Source organism: Heterodontus francisci, chromosome 26 (assembly GCF_036365525.1).
Source record: "Heterodontus francisci isolate sHetFra1 chromosome 26, sHetFra1.hap1, whole genome shotgun sequence".
NCBI lineage: Eukaryota > Metazoa > Chordata > Chondrichthyes > Heterodontiformes > Heterodontidae > Heterodontus > Heterodontus francisci.
This window is the reverse complement of record NC_090396.1, coordinates 22,757,178-22,779,596: the sequence shown is the minus strand read 5'-3', so window position 1 is coordinate 22,779,596 and position 22,419 is coordinate 22,757,178. Positions and strand designations below refer to the sequence as shown.

General features: G+C 43.7%; 1 protein-coding gene across 9 annotated transcripts in view; it reads right to left on the bottom strand.

Annotated features, from left to right (window-relative positions):
* Positions 1–22,419, bottom strand: part of cacna1g (calcium channel, voltage-dependent, T type, alpha 1G subunit) — a 685,429-nt gene that overhangs the window by 307,345 nt on the left and 355,665 nt on the right. For all 9 annotated transcript variants that reach the window (XM_068057908.1, XM_068057913.1, XM_068057914.1 and 6 more), the window contains 2 exons: positions 13,584–13,743; positions 7,520–7,826 (listed from right to left, as the gene is read on the bottom strand). In XM_068057908.1, coding sequence (XP_067914009.1) covers positions 7,520–7,826; positions 13,584–13,743 — 467 coding nt within the window. The remainder of the gene's footprint in view (positions 1–7,519; positions 7,827–13,583; positions 13,744–22,419) is intronic.

Here is a 22,419-nt window from a genome sequence, read left to right as displayed (position 1 = left end):
ATTATCAGCACTAAATGCCCTTGTGAGCTGTCTCGACAGACCCGTTAACCTGTTTAAACTAAGCTTTTAACACAATAGTTAAAATGTGGTGTTTCCTTTCGGACCGGCAGCCCAAGGAAAAGGTGTGAAAACTGGGTTGTAGCCAACTGCAAATTGACGGGTTGTTAAGAATATCAGGTGGGGTTGACAACGGGCCACCAATTCTCTAACTGCCCATTTTGCGCTGCCCCAAGAGAAAGTGCACCCCCCAGTGTCTGTAGGAGAGGAGCAACGAAAACCTGAAGGGAAAAGAAAAGTGTTAAAAAGTTGCTGACTCCGCATGGAGACATCAGTAAAGATCCGAACATCCATATGTACTGGGAAACTCCCCAGCAAAATGAGCATCACAGGCTGTAAACAGTAGTGTACCTAAACAGACGATGTGTTTCGGTAACTTCCATTTCATTCCCTGTGCCCCCGTGAGCAGGATGTATCTGGAGGTTGGTAGGGGGGCGGTGGCGGGGGTTGTGGGTGTTTGGCTATAGAAGCAACATTACACAATCCCCCCATCACCACCCATTAAAAGTCTCCGGTTGATTAAGGTCAAACAAGCATTCAGATCGCCAACTTCTGTAACGCTAAGTGTGCTTTGAGAGATTATCTGCGCATGAACATTCCTACATGCATGGATTAACTTCCAGTCCAAGCACGCCAGCTTGGGAATTTGTTTAAGGTTCGAGTGTTTGTTTTAATTTATCGGTTTAAAAGGAGAGAAAAAAACGAGGATTAGTTCAGAACCGAGTCAAGGATCGTGATCAAGCCTGAAATGGAACTATAACAGAAAGTTTGGCAGGTTTCCCCCCCTCCCAAGACATACAATAACACAAAATAATATTGTTCAACACTACCCGCCTTTCACCAGACGTATTACCTCCCTCAGGCAGTGATAAACAATACTTCAGCGCACCATGCCCTGAGGTAAAACCAAGTGCATAACACATGTTTTTCACACTTGTTTCCATTGGGTTATTATTATGTAAAATAAAAAGATAAGCCTTTTATCATTTAATCCTCTTCAAAATAGTTTGTTTACAGACTTTCTTTTGCTGCTAATGTATTCCAGGAAGGTGTTTTTAAGAGGGCCGATGCAGAGGGACTTGGGTAATTTTTTTGCAGCATCTTTAAAATGATGTTGAAGGCCCAGTGGCTCATGGAGTTACATCGAGCAAGATTTTATTCTGTCCTTGGAGATGGGCAAGGAGGTGGGGGTGGCAAACAAAATGGTAAGGGTCACCATTCCTGACATTTCCTCAGGCCAATTGAGGCTCCTAAGTGGCCAATTAATGGCCACTTAGGGTCCTCTTCCCACCTCCGCTTCAATTTTATTGAAGACGGAAAGGCCTGCCGCCGCGTGCAGATGCCACCGTGTAAGGCCTGGTGGCCTTCTAGCTGGGTTGGGGCGGGGGGGGGGGGGGGTCCCTCCTTTGAGGGCAATCCAGCACTCCCAGAGGGCAGCCCCTCCCTCCTGGCAGCGATGGCCACACCACCTCCCCCTGAGCCGATCTCCCCCCTCACCAACCCCCGAACCCCCACCCCGTCGCCAGGGCCTGCCTGAATGGCCCCGGCGACCCCAAGCCCCCTTATCTGTCCCGGAGTCTCCTCCATTCTTCGGTACCGCTCCCGGTACGGCACAGCTGCAGGCATTCCGATTGGTCAGCAAGTCTGGAAGTGGAAGCTCGTCCCGTAAAGGGATGCTGTCCCTGGTGCTGTGAGATGGCAAAGAGGGTCCAACGGAGGGTTGAGGTGGGGTCTCCCCCACCATCCGACCCGCTGCCGGGACCCTGTCACCAGAATAAAATCTGTCCCATTGAGTCTACAGCACAGAAACAAGCAAGTTGGCTCAACTGGTCAATGGCGGCATTTATGCTTCACATGAACCTTCTCTCACCCCTCTTTAGCTAAACTTGACAGAATACAATTCCTTTCTCCCTCATGTGCTTATCCAGCTCCCCCTTAAATGCATCAATTCTATTCACCTCAACTACTCTTTCTGGTAGCAAGTTCCACGTTCTCACCACTGTCTGGCTAAAGAAGTTTCTGCTGAATTCCCTATTGGATTTATTAGTGACTATATTATATTTATAACTCTAGTTTTGGACTCTCTCACAAGTGGAAACATTTTCTCTACATTTACTCTATCAAGCCCTTTCATTATCTTAAAGAACTCAGGTCTTCAGTCAGCTTTCTCTTTTTTTGATAAAAGTGCCCCAGCTTGTTCAGCCTTTCCTGATAAATATATCTTCTCAGCTCTGGTGAATCTTTTTTGCACTTTCCCTATAGTATGGAGACCAGACGTATCTACGGTATTGCAAGTGTGGTCTAACAAGTGTGTTCTATACAAGTGTAACATAACTTCTCTGCTTTTCAATTCCATTCCTGTAGAAATGAGCCCCAGTGCTTGCTTTACTGTTGTTATTGCTCAACACCAACATTCAGGTTTGATGAGAAGCGATAAAGCTGGACGGCCAGAAATGTTTTCCCTTCTGTCATTTTTGAGTGACATGAAATAACCTCCCACACATTATACAATGGACCCAGGGTCATTCTGTACTCAGCCAGCACTAAATTCAACACATTCTCCATAGCAACCAGCACCAAAAATGTACTGTACAAAGATTTTTTTTGTTGTCACAGTTGAACCCTGTGACGGTGGGACAAGTTGGCATAAATTAAACTGTTCCTCTTATCTGATTGTTCTTATTGACACTGCCAGAAACATCAGGACTGATTTCAATGCTGAGAAGTTTTAGCTGGGGGGGGTGCTGCTTTCTGATTTGCATCCATTTATTATACAAAACTCTCAGCCACTATTCACTCACCACTCCTTTTGGTTTATGCAATTTAAATGGTCACACGCAGATAAGAATGATATAAAAATAGCTCATTAGACCTTAATATTCCACTTGTATCTTTTAGAAATTGAACAGACCAGGAATGAACTGACATCAAAGAAAGGCCCTTTGTTATTTAGAGAATGACTGCAGTTTTTACTGAGAAACTACTCAACTCAGGATCAAAGAGTGACTGAGAGTGAGTTGCAACTAAACAAGTTGGATGCATTTTTATACATTCCAGGCCATTTCCATTACTCGAGGCAAAATAGTTTTAGCTTGCACCTTGAGAATTTGCAGATTATATTTGACATTCATATTAATAAATCAAGCTGCACTGCGTAACTGGGGTGTCAAAGGGCAAAGTTTCGATTATCTTGCTCCAAAACTACTCACTGAAAAAATGAATGCTCACTGATGCTATTCACTGAAGCCTATTTCTTATTACCATTTCCAGAACCAACTCATAATCAATGAAGTCTGTTATGAATATATAGCTTGCACTGAAGATTATTTCCTGCTGACGTCACTCATTAAAGACTATTGTCCTCAATTACTGAAGACTATTGTCCAATGATACCAAATTATGGGTAACCAAGGGGCTAATAAGAATGCGGAACCTAAAATAATTAATATCAGCAGAGAAAAAGTCTTACAGAAACATAAGGGACTAAAAGACGACAAATTCTCAGGACTTGATGGCCGATATCCTCGGGCTCTAAAAGAGGTAGCTGCAGAGATAGCGGATGCACTGGTTATAATTTTTCAAAATTCTAGATTGTAGAATGGTCCCAGCAGATTGGAAGTTAGCAAATGTAACACCATTATTCAAGGAGGGAGAGAGAAAACAGGGAACTACAGACCAGTTAGCCTGACATCAATCATCGGGAAAATGCTGGAATCTATTATTAAGGAAGTCTTAACAATGCACTTAGAAAATCATAGTGAGATCAGACAGAGTCAACATGGTTTTACAAAAGGGAAATTGTATTTGACAGATTTATTAGTGTTTTTTGAGGATATAACTAGTAGAGTAGATAAAGGGAAGCCAGTAGATGTAGTATACTTGGATTTTCAAAAGGCATTTCATAAGGTGTCACATAAAAGGTTAATATGCAAGGTGAGGACTCATGGAGTAGGGCGTAATATATTAGCATGGATAGAGGATTGATTAATGGACAGAAAACAGAGAGTAGGGATAACGGGGCATTTTCAAGTTGGTAGGCTGTAACTAGTGGAGTGCCGCAAGGATCAGTGCTGGGGTCTCAGCTATTTACAATCTATATCAATGACTTAGATGAAGAGACAGAGAGTAATGTATCCAAGTTTGTTAACGATGCAAAGTTAGGTAGGAATGTAACTGTGAGGAGGACACATAGAGGCTGCAAAGAGATATAAACAAGTAATGCGAGTGTGCAACAAGGTGGCAGATGGAGTATAATGTACAGAAGTGAGAGATTATTCATCTTGGCAGTAAGAATAGAAAAGAACATGTTTTAAAAGGCATGAAATTTTTAAATGTTGATGTTCAGAGAGACTTGGATGTACTATTACATGGGACACAGAAAGTTAGCATGCAGGTACAGCAAGACATTACTAAGGCAAATGGCATGTTGGTCTTTATTGCAAGGGGATTGGAGTATAAGAATAAGTAGGTCTTGCTACAATTGTACAGGGCTTCGGTGAGACAACATCTGGAGTACTGTGTGCAGTTTTGGTCTCCATATCTAAGGAAGGATATACCTGCCTTGGAGGCGTACAGTGAAGGTTCACTAGATTGCTTCCTGGGATGAGAGAGTTGTCCTATGATGAGAGGCTGAGTAAATTGGGCATATACTCTCTGGAGTTTAGAAGAATGAGAAGTGATCTCATTGAAACATACAAGATTCTGAAGAGGTTTGACTGGATAGACACTGTGAGGTTGTTTCCCCTGGCTGGGGAATCTAGAACATGGGGGCACAGCCTTAAGCTAAGGGGCCGATCATTTAGGACTGTGAGTGGCAAACAGTGAGGATGATGCCAATCGACTGCAACAGGACATAAATAGGCTAGCAGAATGGGCAGACAAGTGGCAGATGGAATTTCATACAGAGAAATGTGAGGTGATGCATTTTGGCAGAAGGAATAGGGAAAGGCAATATAGACTTAATGGCACAGTTCTAAAGAGTGAGCAGGAACAGAAGAATCTGGGGGTTCATGTGCATCGATCTTTGAAGGTGGTAGGATATATTGAGACAGTGATTAGTAAAGCATATGGGATCTTGGGTTTCATAAATAGAGGCATTGAGTACAAAAGCAGGTAAGTTTTATTGAACCTTTATAAAGCTCTGGTTAGTCCCCAACTAGATTATTGCATCCAATTCTGGTCACCACACTTTAGGAAGGATGTGCGGGTCCTTGAGAGGGTGCAGAGACGATTTACCAGAATGGTTCCAGGGATGAAGGAGTTTAGCTACAAGGTTAGGTTGGAAAAGCTGGTGTTGTTCTCTTTGGAGTAAAGGAGATTGAGGGGAGATTTGATAGAGGTGTACAAGATTATGACAGGTTTAGATAAGGTAGACAAAGAAAAGCTGTTCCCATTAGCTGATGGTATAAGGACAAGGGGCTTGGGTAAGAGATGCAGGGGGGATGTGAGGAAGAACTTTTTTATGCAGCGTGTGGGAATGACCTGGAACTCACTGCCCACGAGGGTGGTGAAAGTGGAGAAGATGAATAATTTCAAAAAGAAATTGGATGGGCACTTGAGGAAAATAAACTTGCAGGACTACAGGGATCGAGCAGGGGAGTGGGACTGATGGGTTTGCTCTATAGAGCATGGACTTGATGGGCCGACGGTCTCCTTTTGTACCGTAGATGACCTTATGACATGAGAAACGTCTTAACTCAAAGGATTGTGAATCTTTGGAATTTTCTACCCCAGATGGTTGTGGATGCTCCATCATTGAATATATTCGAGGCTGAGATAGTCATAGTTTTGTCCTCTCAGGGAATAAAGGATATGTGGAGTGGGCGGGAAACTGGAGTTGAGGCAGAAGATCAACCATTATCGTATTGAATGGCAGAACAGGCTCGATGGGCTGTATGGTCTACTTGTCTCCTATTCCTTAAGTTCTTATGCTGTCTCTTCATGACTCTTGCCTCTGGAAGGCATTTATTGAAGACTCTAGTATCAATGAATGAATAGTAGCACTATCGTGCAAATGCAAGTGACAGCTTCATATTTAGTATTTGTGTTCATCAGCATACTAAAATTACCAAGTATTGTGCATAACTTGAGTTTATATATAATTTGGAAAAAAATCTAGTACAACAATAAAACAAATTATTATTTCAACCTTGGCTGAGTGGTAGCACTCTTGCCTTTGAGTCAGTAGGCGGTTGGTTCAAGTTACACTCCAGAGACTTAAGCACAAAAGTCTTGGCTTACACTCCAGTACAGTACTGAGGACATACTGAACTGTTGGAGGTGCCATCTTTCAGAGGAGATAATAAACTGACCTTTAAGGTAGACTTAAAAGACCCCATGGCATTATTCTGAAGAAGAGCAGGGGCCAATATTTATCCCCAAGCCAACGTTGGGACTATAGCATACAGGTTACTGGACTAGTAATCCAGAGGTCTGGCCTAATGCTTTGAAGACAGGGTAGATGCAGGAAGGATGTTCCCGATGGTGGGGGAGTCCAGAACCAGGGGTCATAATCTAAGGATACGGGGTAAACCATTCAGGAATGAGATGAGGAGAAATTTCTCACCCAGTCAGTGGTGAACCTGTGGAATTTGCTACCACAGAAAGCAGTTGAGACCAAAACATTGTATGTTTTCAAGAAGGAGTTAGATATAGCTCTTGGATTTAAAGGGATCAAAGGATATGGGGCGAAAACGGGAACAGGTTACTGAGTTGGATAATCAGCCATGATCATAATGAATGGCGGAGCAAGCTCGAAGGGCCGAATGGCCTACTCCTGCTCCTATTTTCTATGTTTCTAAGACATGAGTTCAAATCCAACCAGGGAAGCTTGCGGGAATTTAAATTCAATTAATTCATAAATCTGGAATAAAATGCTAGTCTCATCAGCAATAATAATGAAACTACCAGATAGTTGTAAAAACCCATCAGGTTCACTAAGATCCTTCAGGGAGGAAATCTGCCGTCCTTACCCAGTCTGGCCGACAAGTGACTCCAGACCCACAACAATATGGTTGACTCTTAACTGCCCTCTGAAATGGCCTAGGAAACCAATCAGTCAAGTGCAATTAGGGATGGACAATAAATGTTGGCTTTCCCAGTGATGCCCACAAAACATGAATGAATTTTTAAAAAATGGATCATCTGGTCATTTCTCTCATTGCTGGTTGCGGGAACTTGCTGTATGCAAATTGGCTGCTGTGTTTCCTATATCACAAGAGTGACTACTCTTTAAAATGTACTTCATTGGCTGTAAAGTGCTTTGGAATGTCTTGAGATCATGAAAGGTGCCATATAAATGCAAGTCTTTCTTTTCTTTTTTAAATGGAAACTCTCAGTAACCAGTCTTGGTGAATTTTATGATGGCTGCTGATGGCCTTTATTAGAAGTAGAGAAATGGAGCCTCCCAGTCTGCCTCACTGTAAAAGTCAGAGCCCAATGAAGGGAGAAAAACTTAACATACCTGAAATATTGCTATCCATGCGTATCCAATATTGTCGAAGTTGATGGCTCCTTTGAATGGGTTGTGATCAGCAGGCTGGCACTGCGTGTAGTACTGATTCCAGTTTACACAGCTGACATTGTCTGTGGTGTTACTCAGTAACAGGTAGTAATTTGTCTCGTCCAAGGTACATTCTATGTTGTTCACTCGTCTTTGGGGCACACTGCGGCAGTAGCGCATTCCATTATCCTTCAGGAGGGAGCATATGAAGGGGTTCTCGTCATCATTTTCTGTGTGATAATATCGATCCAACTCTTGAGAGGCAGGTCTTTGAAAAAAGGGAAAAGCAACAGAATTAGAGAGAAACAGATTTGACACTAGGGTAGGAAAAGTGGTCATGGGAGGTCTCAGGATGGGGAAATAAGCCAGGTAGCTGGATGATTAGGCTTTGCTGGTTTCTATTATCTTGTGTGCTTCTCGCCTATGACTTATCATTGAGGTTTGCAAAGTGGACATGCAAACAAACATCCATTTTCCATTCATTTCCCTCAAGTTAACAAAAACTGCATCAGGAGTAAGCAGCCAGTTTTTTTTTTAAAAAAGGGAATGCTATCCCAACAAAAACCTAGTTGATTTCCCGCACTATTTAATCTAACCCTATCAGCCATCCTTCTGCTCCTTTCACCCTCATGTACTTATTTAACTTCCCCTTAAAGGTGTTTGTCTCAGCTGCTCCTTGTGGTAGCAAGTTCCACATTCTCACCATTCTCTGGGCACTGGAGAATTGATTGTTAAGCCTAGGCTTCTCACCAGTGGATTTCTCACCAGTACAATGCATAGAGTTATTGCAGTGCTTCACCACAAAGGCATGACAGGCCTACTTCTTCCTGTAATGTTTCGGACTCAATGGGGAGATGTCCCATTGCAAATTCAAAGGCCTGGGCAAAATTATTGAACAGAACACTTCAAAGGAACCTTATTCTGAATTTGTGATAAGGGAGCACTTCTAATGACACCATGACCTAATGGTCTGTCACTCAGTAGGGACTTGCTGCACCTCTATAACACAGGGCTTTGGTTCTGAACAAGTTTAAGGCCTAGGCTTAACAATCAATTCTCCAGTGCCCAGAGAGTGGTGAGAATATGGAACTTGCTACCACAAGGAGCAGCTGAGACAAATACCTTTAAGGGGAAGTTAAATAAGTTCATGAGGGAGAAAGGAGTAGAAGGATGGCTGATAGGGTTAGACGAAATAGTGCAGGAGGTGGCTTGTGTGGAGCATAAACACAGGCAATGACCAGCTTGGCCGAATGGCCTGTTTGTGTGCTGTAAAAATCTATGTGCATCACTCTGCACAGGAAATGACTTCCGGCCTGTTCTTGTTTAAAAGCACCACTTCACTTCTGACTATACTCCTGGTCTAATTCAGGTCCGCACATGTTTTGTCAAGCGGTGAATCACCAACAGTTCCAGAGGGTCTTTTGCTTTCTCACCAACAGCTCATAAATATAGCTTTAGGTGGTCGGTACAATTGTGGCTTAGCACTGAGTCATTCCCATTGCATTGAGAGATGTCCTGGTTCTAGCGCTCACAAAGATTGGAGTCAACTAGCAGTCATTTACATGATTAGATTTTAAAGCTATGAAAGGGCCTATCCAGTGATTAGATACCTAGTGTTACTGAAAAGTAACTATGCCAGGACAACAGTAATGTGCTCCCGGATACACCACTTGGCGTTTAATCTGCACTGCATGATTTGGTTGCAAATGGGTGTATTGTGCCTCAGGTTTACAGCGTTTTTCCCCTTCACCTTACAAAGGTATTTTTTTTTGCCAAACCTGCCTTGCACACCTGGTTGTCAAGCAACCATCCACCAGGCCTCTCCTCTAAAGTTGCTCTGAAGACAATGCCTGCGAATGGTCTGGGAATGCCCTTCCCTGTAACTTACACTTCCTTCTTTTGGTGCATGGCCTCACCTCTGCCTCTTACTTCACCAAGATTCAAGCAGATATTGGGAACTCACTATATTGTGGTCTGTGTGTGTGAACCTTTGCCTATTGGTTGGTGAATTCACTGCCCAGTTTGGAACACATCAGTACAGGGCAAGTTCCAGAGCTCTCTGATGTATCCTTAATTACTTGATCTCAGCTGGGTTGATGATCTGGGCACTAGAAGTACCTTCAAACTAGGTCAGAAGGGAAAAAACCATTGAGCGTATGCACTCCAGATTACTATCTCATGACTGCCGCAGCAAAATGAACATATGGGCATTATGTAAGGCCAGGATCAAGCTCAGCTGTGATGCTCCTTCTTGTTAATAGATGCCAACATTCACTGTAAAGCTCAGCCATGAAGAATGTCCTTGGGTGAGGTACTGGGAGGTTATCAGCAAGCGGCAACACCTTCGGGAGAGGAGAGGAGAAAACTGAGAAAAAAGTAAAAATGATCACTATAAATAGAAAGAACTTGTGTTTATATAGCGCCTTTCTCATCATCAGGATGTCCCAAAACACTTTGTAGTCAATTAAGTAATTTTCAAGTGTAGTCACTGTTGTAATGTAGGGAAACATGGCAGTTAATTTGTGCACAGTAAAGTCCAACAGACAGCAATGAGATAACTGACCAGATCTGTTTTAGTGATATTGGTTGAGGAATAAATGTTGGCCAGGACACTGGTGATAACTCCCCTGTTCCTCTCAGTACTGTGGGATCTTTTACATTCATCTGAGAGAGCAGACGGAGCCATTGATAATTGGCTCATCGCTAAAACAGCACCTCCGGCAGTGCAGCACTTCCTCAGTACTGCAACAGAGTGCCAGCCTGGATTATGTGTTCAAGTGTTGGGTGTGGGACTTGGACCCAAAACCTTCTGACTCAGAGGTAACAGTGCTAACCACTGAGTCATAGCTGACCAAATACTGAACCTGTCGATCTTTAAAACTTTCCCTATTCAAGAGTAATCCTCTGCTCCACAAAGTAGCTTCACAGGAGAAACTCCTCCAGTCCATTAGGTGGCAGTAGGAAAAGAATCAGCTGGTACTTCAGGAATTCTTTGCTCCAACAGATGATCCCATGAACAGTCCTGTACCCCATCATCGGAATCTGATTCACTAGATATTTGGGGGCTGGGGGAAAGGAGGACAGTGATCTTCTGCTCCAATAGATAGCAATAAGTGGGGGCATTTTGCTACACAATCGCATTATAAATAATGGTGTGAAACTTCTTATTAATTCCTAAAGCAGCGTTTTCTTTTAATAAAAGACACTTCTAAACTTCATTAGAAGAGTCCAGTTGCCTGCAGATAAACCCATATGTGTTGGAATGTATCTCTGAGCCATGCACAGAATTCTATTACCTCAAGTTACTTCTTATTTCTCCCATCGTTGGTAAAGTGTATAATCTTGATCCAAGCAGGAAATGTTCATTAATTATTTAAGTTTTACACGGCACATGTGTTTCACAGCGGCGCTTCTGATTGGTGGTGTGCCTGTGCTGGAGGTGGGGTGATCATAAAGAATGCTTTACAAAGTAAAAAGATCAAAAAACACAGGTTTTCTCGATGTGTTACTGAGCCACACTGGCAAAGAAGGCCCCAGGTCCGAGCCTCAGCCTGAGCTGAGTCAGCTGACTACAGCAGGGATGCAGGGAAGGGCATTACAATCAACTCCAGAGCTCCAGGACTAAGGAGTCAAAACCATCCAGGCCGAAGGGTTTTCCTTATTTATCACTCTCTCCTGTTGGAAAATATGTCTGCGTGAACTGCTGAGTGAGAACAGGATTGAATACGGCCCTCCACAGTGAAACAATCTGTCAAATTCTCAGTCCAGGCTTACTTGGCAGGCTTTCGGAACTGACAGACCTGTAACATAGCACTAGCCAACATCTTTAGGAGAGAAGGGAAGAGATTTGGAAGAAGGAAAACAATACTTGGGTAAAATTGGTCCATACCAGCAATGCAAAATGGAATGATAGCTAATTGGCAGCCCGATTTACACCTGGAGCTGAGTTTTGTGCCCAAAGTGGAGCTTCTGGCGCCCGGCCGAAAAAGCGGGGGGATTCCTGCCTTGGCCAGTTTTGCCCCCTGCGCGATTCTACAGCGCCGGGCCAATTAACAACCCAGCGCCGGGATCTCCATCCCTTTAAAAATGGGGATCCCACCTCCAAGAGCTGCTGGCCAATCATAGGGCCAACAGGAGCAGTGGCCACTGTCGATACTACAGAGGCCTTGGACCCAGGCCCAATGCTGGAGACCCGGACCTCAGGTAAGTGAGGTGGGGTTGCTGGGTCCAGTCCGGAGGGCCCTGGCGGTGGAGGAGGGAGGGTAGGCGTTGAGTACAAGGGGAGGGGATATAGGGGGGGTGTTTTGTTTGCTGGCGGGGGTTCTCCGTGGGCTGCAGATTGCCCACAAAGGATGGCCCCACGCCCCCCAAGCCCGCAGGGAGGTTGCCTCATTTTAGTGGGCGACCTTCCTGCGTGGTGGAGGGCCACCCCCTCCTCCCCCACTGCCACTGGCTTAATGACAGTGGCAGAGGGACGAGGCCCTTAAGTGGATATTAATAGGCCTCCTAAGGGCCTCAACTGGCCTCTGGGCGGGAAGGCCATCATCGGCCTAACCCACCTCCGACAAAACTGCGTTGCGACAGGGAGGCGACGGGCTATCTGCACCACCCCCTCCTTCCCCTCCCCCTCGTCACAATTTTATGGGCCCCCCCCCACCTCCAATTCCATCTCAGGGTGCCCATAAAATACAACCCCTAGTGTGTCATCCTTAACTCAATGGTAACTATCTCACCTCTGAGATAGAAGGTCATGGCCTCATAGTCCCTCTCTGGAGAATTGAGAACAAAATCTAGGCTGATGCTACAGAGGGAGTACTGCACTATCAGACGTGCGACTTTCAGATAAGATATTAAACTAAGACCTTCTCAGGTGGATGTAAAAGATTCCATGGAACTATTTCAAAGAAGAGCAGGGGAGTGCACCCAGTGTCCTGGCCAATATTTGTCCTTCAAAATTCCCAAAACAGATTACCTGGTCATTATCACATTGCTATTTGTGGGAAATTGTCTGTCGCATTTCCTACATTACAATAGTGAATACACTTCAAAAGTACTTCATTGACTATAAAGCGCTTTTAGAGGTATAAAGGTTGCCATGTAAATGCAAGTTTTTCTTTCTTTGATTTTAACTCAGTGCTGCTGACAGTGAGAAAAGGGAATTGAGAGTTAGCAAAACAATTGAACTAATGATGTGGGCTGGGGGAAGCTCCACAAAACCTGCAAATGGATTTCATTCTATTGGCCATTACTGGACTGAAACGCTGGTCACAGAGGTGAAAACCCAGCATTCTGACTCAATATGCTAAACATAGAAAATTTTCGCTTCATCTGCAGCCTTCCTTCCGCTATAGAGTTAATATAAATATTCAAACAATTGTGATTTTTAATTGCTTTTTAATTAAGTTGAATTGCTTATGAATGCACTTTTGAATCTTGCATATTTAAAAAGAAGCTGGGGGACAGTAGAGCTGTCTAAAGGAATTTAAATCTCTGCAATCCTTGAGGGAAATTGGAACTACTTCAGAGAGAAGAGGGAAGCAAAGTCTTTATTGTTGTCACCCGGTCCCCTGAAGTGTTCAGATGTTTGCTGTGCCTCAGTGGGTAGCAGTCTCCCCCTCTGAACCAGAAAGTCATGGGTTCAAGTCTCACTCCAGAGATTTGAGCACATAGTCTGGTCTGGCACTCCAATGCAATACTGAGGAAGTGCCACACAGTTGGAGGTGCCCTCTTTTGGAGGAGATGTTAAACCAAGGCCCCATCAACCATCTTGGCTAGATGCGAAAGATCCTAGAATTTTAAAATTCTCCACAGTGTCCTGGGCAATATGTATCCCTCAATCAGCATCCCTAAAATAGATTATCTGGCCGTCATCTGTGGGATCTTGCTGTCTGCAAATTGCTTCAGTGCCCACTGGGCAAATGTGTGGCTGGCATGAGCAAACTCAGAGAGCAAGGAAATGAGCATTGGCGCTGATGGAGTTGGTACCAGATCAGATCTACCAGGTTTTTAGAAGAGACATACTCACATTGTAAAGTTTTCTTCAAGAAAGCACCTGTTTCGCAGTAGTCCTGCCCACAGCTGGACCCCGACAATGCCGAAAATAAAGAAGACAAAGAAACAGAGGAGAAGTACATTGCCTAACATAGGCAAAGTGTCCAGCAGCAGTGTCACCAGTATCCGCATACCTGTGGGACAAGAGCAGAAAAAAAACATCCATTTCTTACCATTCCTGCTCCAGGGTCGAGTGAGTTCAAACCTGATAGCAGCAGTCAACCCTTTGTCAGCCTAGTAAAGCTCAGCAAGGCAAATTGTTCAGTATATCGACAGATTAATCATCTGTCAGGTTCATCAATCATCTATTAATATGTTTCCAAATGGATTAATATACTGCTCTGTTGCTGTATTGTCTAATCAGCTAAGATACCCTTTGCAAATCATACATTAGTTATTCATTAATATCTATCACATCTATCTAAATACATTAATCTGTCATCTGTCAATTAAGCATTGTCCTGCCTTCTTTTTATAATATATATCAATAAATATTGATTGATATTTGTATTACTATCAATCAATACTTCTTAAACTATCAACTTATTGATGTATTTTAATTAGTATTTCCACCTTTGTTGCTTTCTATCACACCATCTATTTTTCAGATAGCAAAGCACACGTCCCTTTTTTGTTAGAGCTGCTGATTTGGAGCTCCTATAAATCTTTATGATCAAACATTAGAATGAAGGATTATAGAAATGCCCAGACTAATCCAACATGCCTTAAGCCAGGAAATGAGGACTGTGAAGAGGACAGAAGCAGAACACATTTAATTCCACTGAGAAATTCCTTGTGACAGATACAGGTTGTTGCTTTTTAACTGTATTTATGTCTTAGTCAAAATGTATACCTCAGTTGTGTGCTTCAGGTAAAAATCCCGCAATGCACCATGTACACAAATGCTCTGGGTTTTCAGCTTTCATTCCATTGTTCAGATATGCACCAGAATGCTTCACAATTAAGGCACTGGATTCTTTTGCCCCTCACTTTCCTCCCTTTTTAAGGCCTTGGAGAGGCTGTAGAATAGACTTACTAGAGTGACACTGGGGATAAGGGACCTCAGTCACATGGAGGGACTAAAGAAGGCAAGATTGTTCTCCTTAGAGCAGTGAAGGCAAAGGGGAAATTTAATAGAGCTGTTCAGAATTATGAGGGGTATTGATAGAGAAAATAGGGAGAAACTGTTTCCATTGGCAAAAGTGTCAGTAACTGGAGGACACAGATTTAAGGTAATTGGCAAAAGAACCAGAGGGGAAATGAGTGAGTTGTTATGATCTGAATGCACTACTTGAAAGGATGGTGGAAGCAGATTCAATAGTAACTTTTAAGAGAGAATTGAACATATATTTGGAAGGAGACAATGCAAGTGACTGGAACTAATTGGATTGTTCTTTCAAAAGGCTAGCACTGACACAATGGGCCAAATGGCCTTCTTTTGTCCTGTACAATTCTGAGTCTATTATCCTTGACCTGTTACCTCTAAAAAGTGGGGCTTTGAGCTGAAGTATGGTTCTGTCACGACCAGGAGTTCTCAGGCCTCCCCTCATGTTGAATTGTCAAGAGAAGTAGTTTGGTGGAGGCACCTGAAGGTGGCCTGTGAAGCCCACCCAAAAGAGTCAGCACCTTTCAGAGGGGAGGACAGAAAACTGGAAGGTTAAGAGAAAGGAACGCTGTTCCAAGGCTGTACCTAGTGTTCTCTGATTGATTTCTAACATTTCTCTCATTAGCTTCCAAAGAAAACTTTATTCATGATCACGACTCTAGCTTTTGCCAGAAGCGGCTGAGTATAAATCTTTATTCAATGTCCATGCAGCGTCAATGTGCTTTTGATATTGGTGGGCTATACAATATCAGGTCAAAAAATAAAAATAGATAGAAAAGGTGTCACAGAATGAATGATCTATAAATATTTAACATCTGAAAAATTTGCATGAAATCATTGCTGATAGGAAATCTCCATACTCCAAAGACTCGAAAGAGCACTCAATACCCAAAGGGTCCTTTCTGAAACAGTGCATGAATAATAAAATTCAGAGTGTGGGGGGCACTTTACAGTGTAATGCTGAAACCTTGAATTCGGTGCTTCACACAAATATTGCCCCTCTCCCCAAAAAAATAATTAAGCCACAACAAAGCAGCCTTTCCCTCAACAGTAAGAAGTTTTCGGTTCCCCAATGGGTCAATGGGCCAAATCTTCCTGTAAAAATAACTGTGTATTAATGACCCATGCTGTTATTAATGTGCAAATCAGCCAGCAAATTCTGGGGATGAAGAGATAAGCCATGAGTTGCGAATCTCCAGTACTTGCTGACCAATTTATGTTGTTCTGTCACTTGCTTCACATAAATGACATCTCACTCTTAGCCTCCCGGTTATATTTAAGAATCTGCTGAATTTGCACAATAATTACCTGCTCCAGCAAGAACTGTCGCATTGCGTTGATCCAGTGATGGGCCAAGGCACACAAAGCAGAGATTCAATTCCAATCTATGCTCAGTTGGCTGATAACAGTGAAGGGTGTTACAATTAGCATCAGCGCCTCTAGGCAATGGGAGGTGAAAGATCAGGCAGCATTACTGCTCCTGAGCACTATCCAGTAGCTCCTGCTGGCAAGGACTCATGTGTGGGCATTGTATGAAGGCGGGATGAGGATTGGCTGTGATGACCCTGCTGACCCTTGGTGTCTTGGCTCACAAGTAAAGAATGGCTGTTTGACAGAGTTTTAGAGACCAGCCAGGGACCATGTATCTGAATCCCATCAAGAATCAGCATCCTCAGGAGAGGTAGGGAAAAAAGGAAAACACAAGGGGCCCAAAATTCTGATGGGCGCCACTGCACAGTTGGAAGGCAGGATGAACTCGACGTTAGGCAGTGGCGCTGACCTTGCCCACAATTGTGAGGTTGTTAATTTAAATAGGCAGAGGTTTGCAACCAGTGCCCCCCAGCTGCCTGCTCGTGTTGGTGTGAAGATGCAAGACCAGGTGGCCCATGGAGTTGCAGCTTACTGGTGTCCTCGTGGGACTCAGAAGCACTGAGACGACAGGTTCATGTTACCAATGCAATCAGGTAGCATCCCTGGCTCTAAGTGTCACCTCAACACACCAGCAGGATAGATTTAGAAACAGCACAGGGTTATGCACAATGGGAATAAGAAGCACTTGACAGCAGAGTAAGGCCACGTTGTGATAGTAGGTCCAGTGATCTGAAATGAGGCTGTTCTTTGTTTTTTGTGTGTTGAGAGGATGTTTAGAGGTCAATTTGCAATAGGATTCACAGTTCCTTCAATGCTTTCTTACTGAACCACTGCCTCCTTAAGGAGACCTCCTCTGATACCTCATTGAGGGAGCAGAATGATCTGTAAACTCTGGTGGAAGGGATCTCCCAGTTAGCCTTCGCTCCTTGGGTATGGCTTTTTTTTCCAAAAAAATATACTTTATTCATAAAAATCTTTGAAAAATACATTACAAAATAGTTCCAAGTTGACAATCCAGAAAGTGCAAAAGAAATCAGTTTTCTTCAATACAGAACGTGAGTTTCCTCACAACCCTTCCATTCCATTTTACATGCAACGTACATTTGCATTACACAGCAAAACCGTATTTTGGTGCATACAGCCCGAGGGGTTTTTCACGGGTTGCAGACCATCGGGGTGTACTATGGCAGGAGGACTTCACACCATGGCCTTTCCCCCCATTGGGACTCTTCTGCTTGCTCCTGGTGTGCCTCCATTATAAGAACAGACATGGGAATGGCCACAGTGAACCCCATGATGAGGGCAAGAAGCAAAAGATTTCCCTGCCTGAAACTGCTGAAAGGCAGATTGCGGAATCTGCTCTTAGTTGTGCAGCATGGAAAAGATTTTTCTAATTATGGGCAGCGCAGTGGTTAGCACCGCAGCCTCACAGCTCCAGGGACCCGGGTTCGATTCTGGGTACTGCCTGTGCGGAGTTTGCAAGTTCTCCCTGTGACTGCGTGGATTTTCGCCGGGTGCTCCGGTTTCCTCCCACAGCCAAAGACTTGCAGGTTGATAGGTAAATTGGCTGTTGTAAATTGCCCCTTGTGTAGGTAGGTGGTAGGGAATATGGGATTATTACAGGGTTAGTATAAAATGGGTGGTTGTTGGTCGGCACAGACTCGGTGGGCCGAAGGGCCTGTTTCAGTGCTGTATCTCTAAATAAATAAAATAAATAAATAATCACTTCAGCTGATGCTTTGGACACAGTTTTCAGGCAGTTTACAGCCTGTGAACTCAAACACTTCCTGGTTTGACAAGTTCTGCGGGTCACTTACCTCTCTTTTCTATGGGGTTAAATTAGGTCATGTGCAGGTGGCAGAGTTTCTGGGACAGCAGCTTGTTGCCCTCATTTATGCCCAATGACCACTTTGGGGCAGGTTCACCTTAAACCAACAGCCAGCTCCACCAAAATCGACGGTGTACTTTAGAACGGGCAGACCTCTGCCGTATCTGACCTGCTCTGGATTCCACTTTCCCCTAAACTGGAACTACACAATATTTGCACCAAAGAAACGTCAAAATTTCAGCTCCAATCTGTTCCAACAATGTTGAAGAAAGCACTTCAGTACTTGTGACTGAAAATATCTGGATCCAACTGGCATTTGTGTCTGCCTTCTGCTTTCAAAATTATTCATTTAATCCAATCCAAAAATACTTCATAGAAAGAGGAGAATTAACAGCCACTGATAAAAATCACTCCTGACAACTGTTAATATTAATGAAAATGATGGATGCAATTATTAGTTGTCCTATCACATCCCCTTATGTCTCGATTCAACCAAAATTATATTTCACAGATATGAGCTATGGCTCGCTGATTTGAAAATTAATTTAGCTAATTATAGCAACAATTAAACAGCGTAGGCTTGGTTTTCATCATCGATCAGATTGTCATTAAACTGGAAAAGATGATAATTTCTGGCCTTGGAAAAGCTGGTACAACAGCACTTTCACCGATAAAATAATTGTTATTAATGACATCGCCCAAATGACTGTTTTTTAATCTGACACTCTGAATTATAGCTAATGTTCAGCCATTCATCGCCAAGAGACGCCTGATTAGGAGTGAAGTTGTGGAGTAGCCACTGTTTACTGAAAGTAATTGGAGAGAATGATCATTGAGGATGGGGCAAAATGGTCAAATGCGTTGGGCCTTGTGTGAGGGCCACTCTACAGGAGAGAGTAAGGGAGAGAAAGAAAAAAGAATGGAAGAGAAAACAATAGCAACTTGCATTTATAAAGCACCTTTAACTTAGTAAAATGTTCCACGGCACTTCACAGGAGTGTTATCAAACAGAAAATGACATCGAGCCACATAAGGCGATACCAGGACAGGCGACCAAAAGCTTGGTCAAAGAGCTAGGCTTTAAGCAGGGTCTCAAATGAGGAGACAGAGAGATAGAGAGGCAGAGAGGTTTAGACGGAGAATTGCGGAGCTTAGGGCCTTGGCAGCTGAAAGCACGGCCAACAACTGTGCAGTGAAGGAAAGGATAGCAGATCATTTCCACGAGTCAATGGGTTAGTAGCTGAAGCAGGGTCGGGAGGTGAGTGAGGGTGGGGGGACTCTAGATAGTATTAGAAACATGGGGGTAAAATCCAACTTTGATGTGGGTCCAAATCAGATGGTAATGGATCAGTCAGCCATCTGTTATACATTTTACCTGACTTTCCATTCCATCAAGGGGGTGCCTAATGGGCAGCCAATCTGCTACCATAGAGTCAGAGAGTCATAGAGAGATACAGCACTAAAACAGGCCCATCGGCCCACGAAGTCATTGCCGACCAACAGCCACCCATTTATACTAATCCTACATTAATCACATATTCCCTACCACACCCCCACCATTCTCCTACCACCTACCTACACTTGTAGCAAAGGTTGGATGGATGTTATCTCATGGAAGGAAAGAAAAAACTTGCACCTACGTAGTGCCTTTCACTTTGTCAGGACGTCCCAAAGCGCTTTGCAGCCAATGTAATACTTTCACTGTGTAGTCACTGTTTTAACACAGCAGCCAATTTGCAAACAGTAAGATCCTACAAACAGCAATGACACCAGTTGATCTGTTTTCTTGGAGTTGTTGGTTGAGGGATGAATGTTAGCCAGGACACCAAGGGAATGTACTTCTTCTTCGAACTATGCCATGGGATCTTTTACATCCACCTGAGCGGGCAGGCAGGTTTCACTTCTCGGGTTAAGAACTGGCACTGTGGAAGTAAGAGGCTCGACAATCAATCGAAATGTCTCCTTGGGCCTGGTCTGCATTTGCCATGAGCTGCCGGTGCCTGCTGCGCACTCCACAGGCAGTTAACGCTAGGCTGCCTGCCTCGCCAGAAGCGGCCCTCATTTAATTTGCAGTGGGGGAGGGTGTGCGATCGCAACACGTCTGTTCCCTGGTTCCACAGAAAGATATTTTGTAAAAAAAATTAAAATACGTACTTATTGTTGCTGGCTGCAAAGAATCTTGAGTGGTGCAGGCCTGTCGCCATTGGAAACTAAGATCTCAATTGGTTCTTTAACAGGCGTTAGGCTCCTAACTAACATATAGAAGGGGCCTACTGCCTGCTTTAGGTATCTACCAAGAGCACCTGCAAAAAGGGGCCCATGAGTTTAGCAACAGGAGCAATGCCTGCACAGACTGGACGCAGGGCATCCCACAGCTAAATTGGTGTTCTTTATGCCTGTTTTACACCTGAGAGTTGGGAGCAATGCATTTAATTTCTACCCCCTCATCTGAAAGTCAGCACCTCTGACAGTGCAGCACTTCCACAGTACCAGACTGTGGTGTCAGCCTGGATTTTCAGCACGTCTCTCTGAGCTGGAGCTTGAACACAAAGCTCGCTGCATCAGAGCCACTGAACCAAAGTTGACACTAATGGTGACGTTAGGAGAAATGTGTTCACACAAATGGCTGGTAAAATATGGAATCCATTACAATTAGTGGCTATTGAAGCTAAGCCAATCAAGACATTTGGGAAAGAATTAGATAAACAGTTGGGGATGAAAAATATTCAAGAATGTCAAGAAATAAGATTAAAGTGAGTAGTTCTGCCATAGAACTGGTGGTGCTGGACATGAAGGGCCGAATGGCTTCCTTTTGTACCACAATTTCTATGAAAAAAATCTACGTATGTTATGGATGAGAGACATGATAAGTCAGAGGAAAATTCATTCACTTTGGATAAAATTGTTCTTTATTTGAAAGCATCTCCCTCTGAAAAGTAAGCACAGGCCCGTATGTTTAAACAGCTGTCAGCACTGGAATGATTTGAGGTGACAGAGTATTGGTTGTGAGCTGTGTACCTAAGGCATCAACCCAGTGCAATGCCAACGCAGTTATAAGTAGTAAGCTCTGTCTGTTGCAGCCAGAAACAGCCTACTGGCATTCATTTGTTGTTCTCCTAAAGTTCTAACCTTCCTATCCTGTTTTTCTCTTTTCTCTTTTTCTCCGTCACCCGAATCTCTTTACAGCCTGCATGCTGTGGGCGTTGCAATTATTTCCTTATCTTCTTGGCATAGAATTTAACAGCACAGAAGGATGCCATTTGGCCAATTGTGCCTGTGCCAGCTCTTTGGAAGCACTATCCAATTAGTTCCACACCCCTGCTCTTTCCCCATAGCTCTGCAATTTTTTTCCTTTCCAATTATATATCCAATTCCCTTTTCAAAGTTACCCTTGTATCTGATTCCACCTTTCTGGCAGTGCATTTCCGGTCACAACAATTCAGTGAGTAAAAAATATTCTCCTCATTCCCCCTCTGGCTCTTTTGCCAATACCTGAAATCTGTGTCCTCTGGTTATCAGCCCTCCCAACAATGGAAACAGTTTCTCCTTATTTACCGTGTCAAATCCCCTCATAATTTTGAACACCTCTATTAAATCTCCCCTTATCATTCACTGCTCGAAGGAGAACAATCCCAACTTCTCCAGTCTCTCCACATAACTGAAATCGCTCATCAATGAGAGAAAGTTATAGGGACAGGGCTATCCCGTCACTGAGAGCCCTCTGTTAAAGCTCAAGGCCCAAGTGAGAGGAAAACAGGGGTCATTATCTGTACAATCTGATATCTTAGAAGTTCCTCAAATGAGGCCATATGGGTAGAACTTAAAAACAAAAAGGGGGCAATCACTTGTCTGGGAGTGTACTACAGGCATCCAAACAGTCAGGGAGGGATAGAGGAGCAGATATGTAGGCAAACCTCAGACAGGTGTAAAAATAATAGGGTAATAATAGTAGGGGATTTTAACTTCCCCAATATTAACTGGGATAGTCTTAGTGCAAAAGGCTTAAAGGGGGCGGAGTTCTTAAAGTGCATACAGGAGAGCTTTTTGAACCAGCACGTAGAAAGTCCTACAAGAGAAGGGGCAGTACTGGACCTAATCCTAGGGAATGAAGCCAGATAAGTGGTGGAAGTGTCAGTGGGGGAGCATTTCGGGGATAGTGACCATAACTCTGTAAGATTTAAGGTAGTTATGGAAAAGGACAAAGATGGACCAGAAATAAAGGTACTGAATTGGGGGAAGGCCGATTTCAATATGATAAAACAGGATTTGGCCAAAGTGGACTGGGAGCAGCTACTTGTAGGAAAGTCTACATCAGACCTGTGGGAGTCATTCAAAAAGAAAATAGTGAGAGTTCAGGGCCAACATGTTCCCGTAAAGGTGAAGGGTAGGACCAACAAGTCCAGGGAACCCTGGATGTCAAGGGATAGAGAGGACTGGATGAGAAAAAAAAGGAGGCTTGTGGCAGATTCAGAGGGCTGAAATCAGCAGAGGCCCTAGAAGAGTATA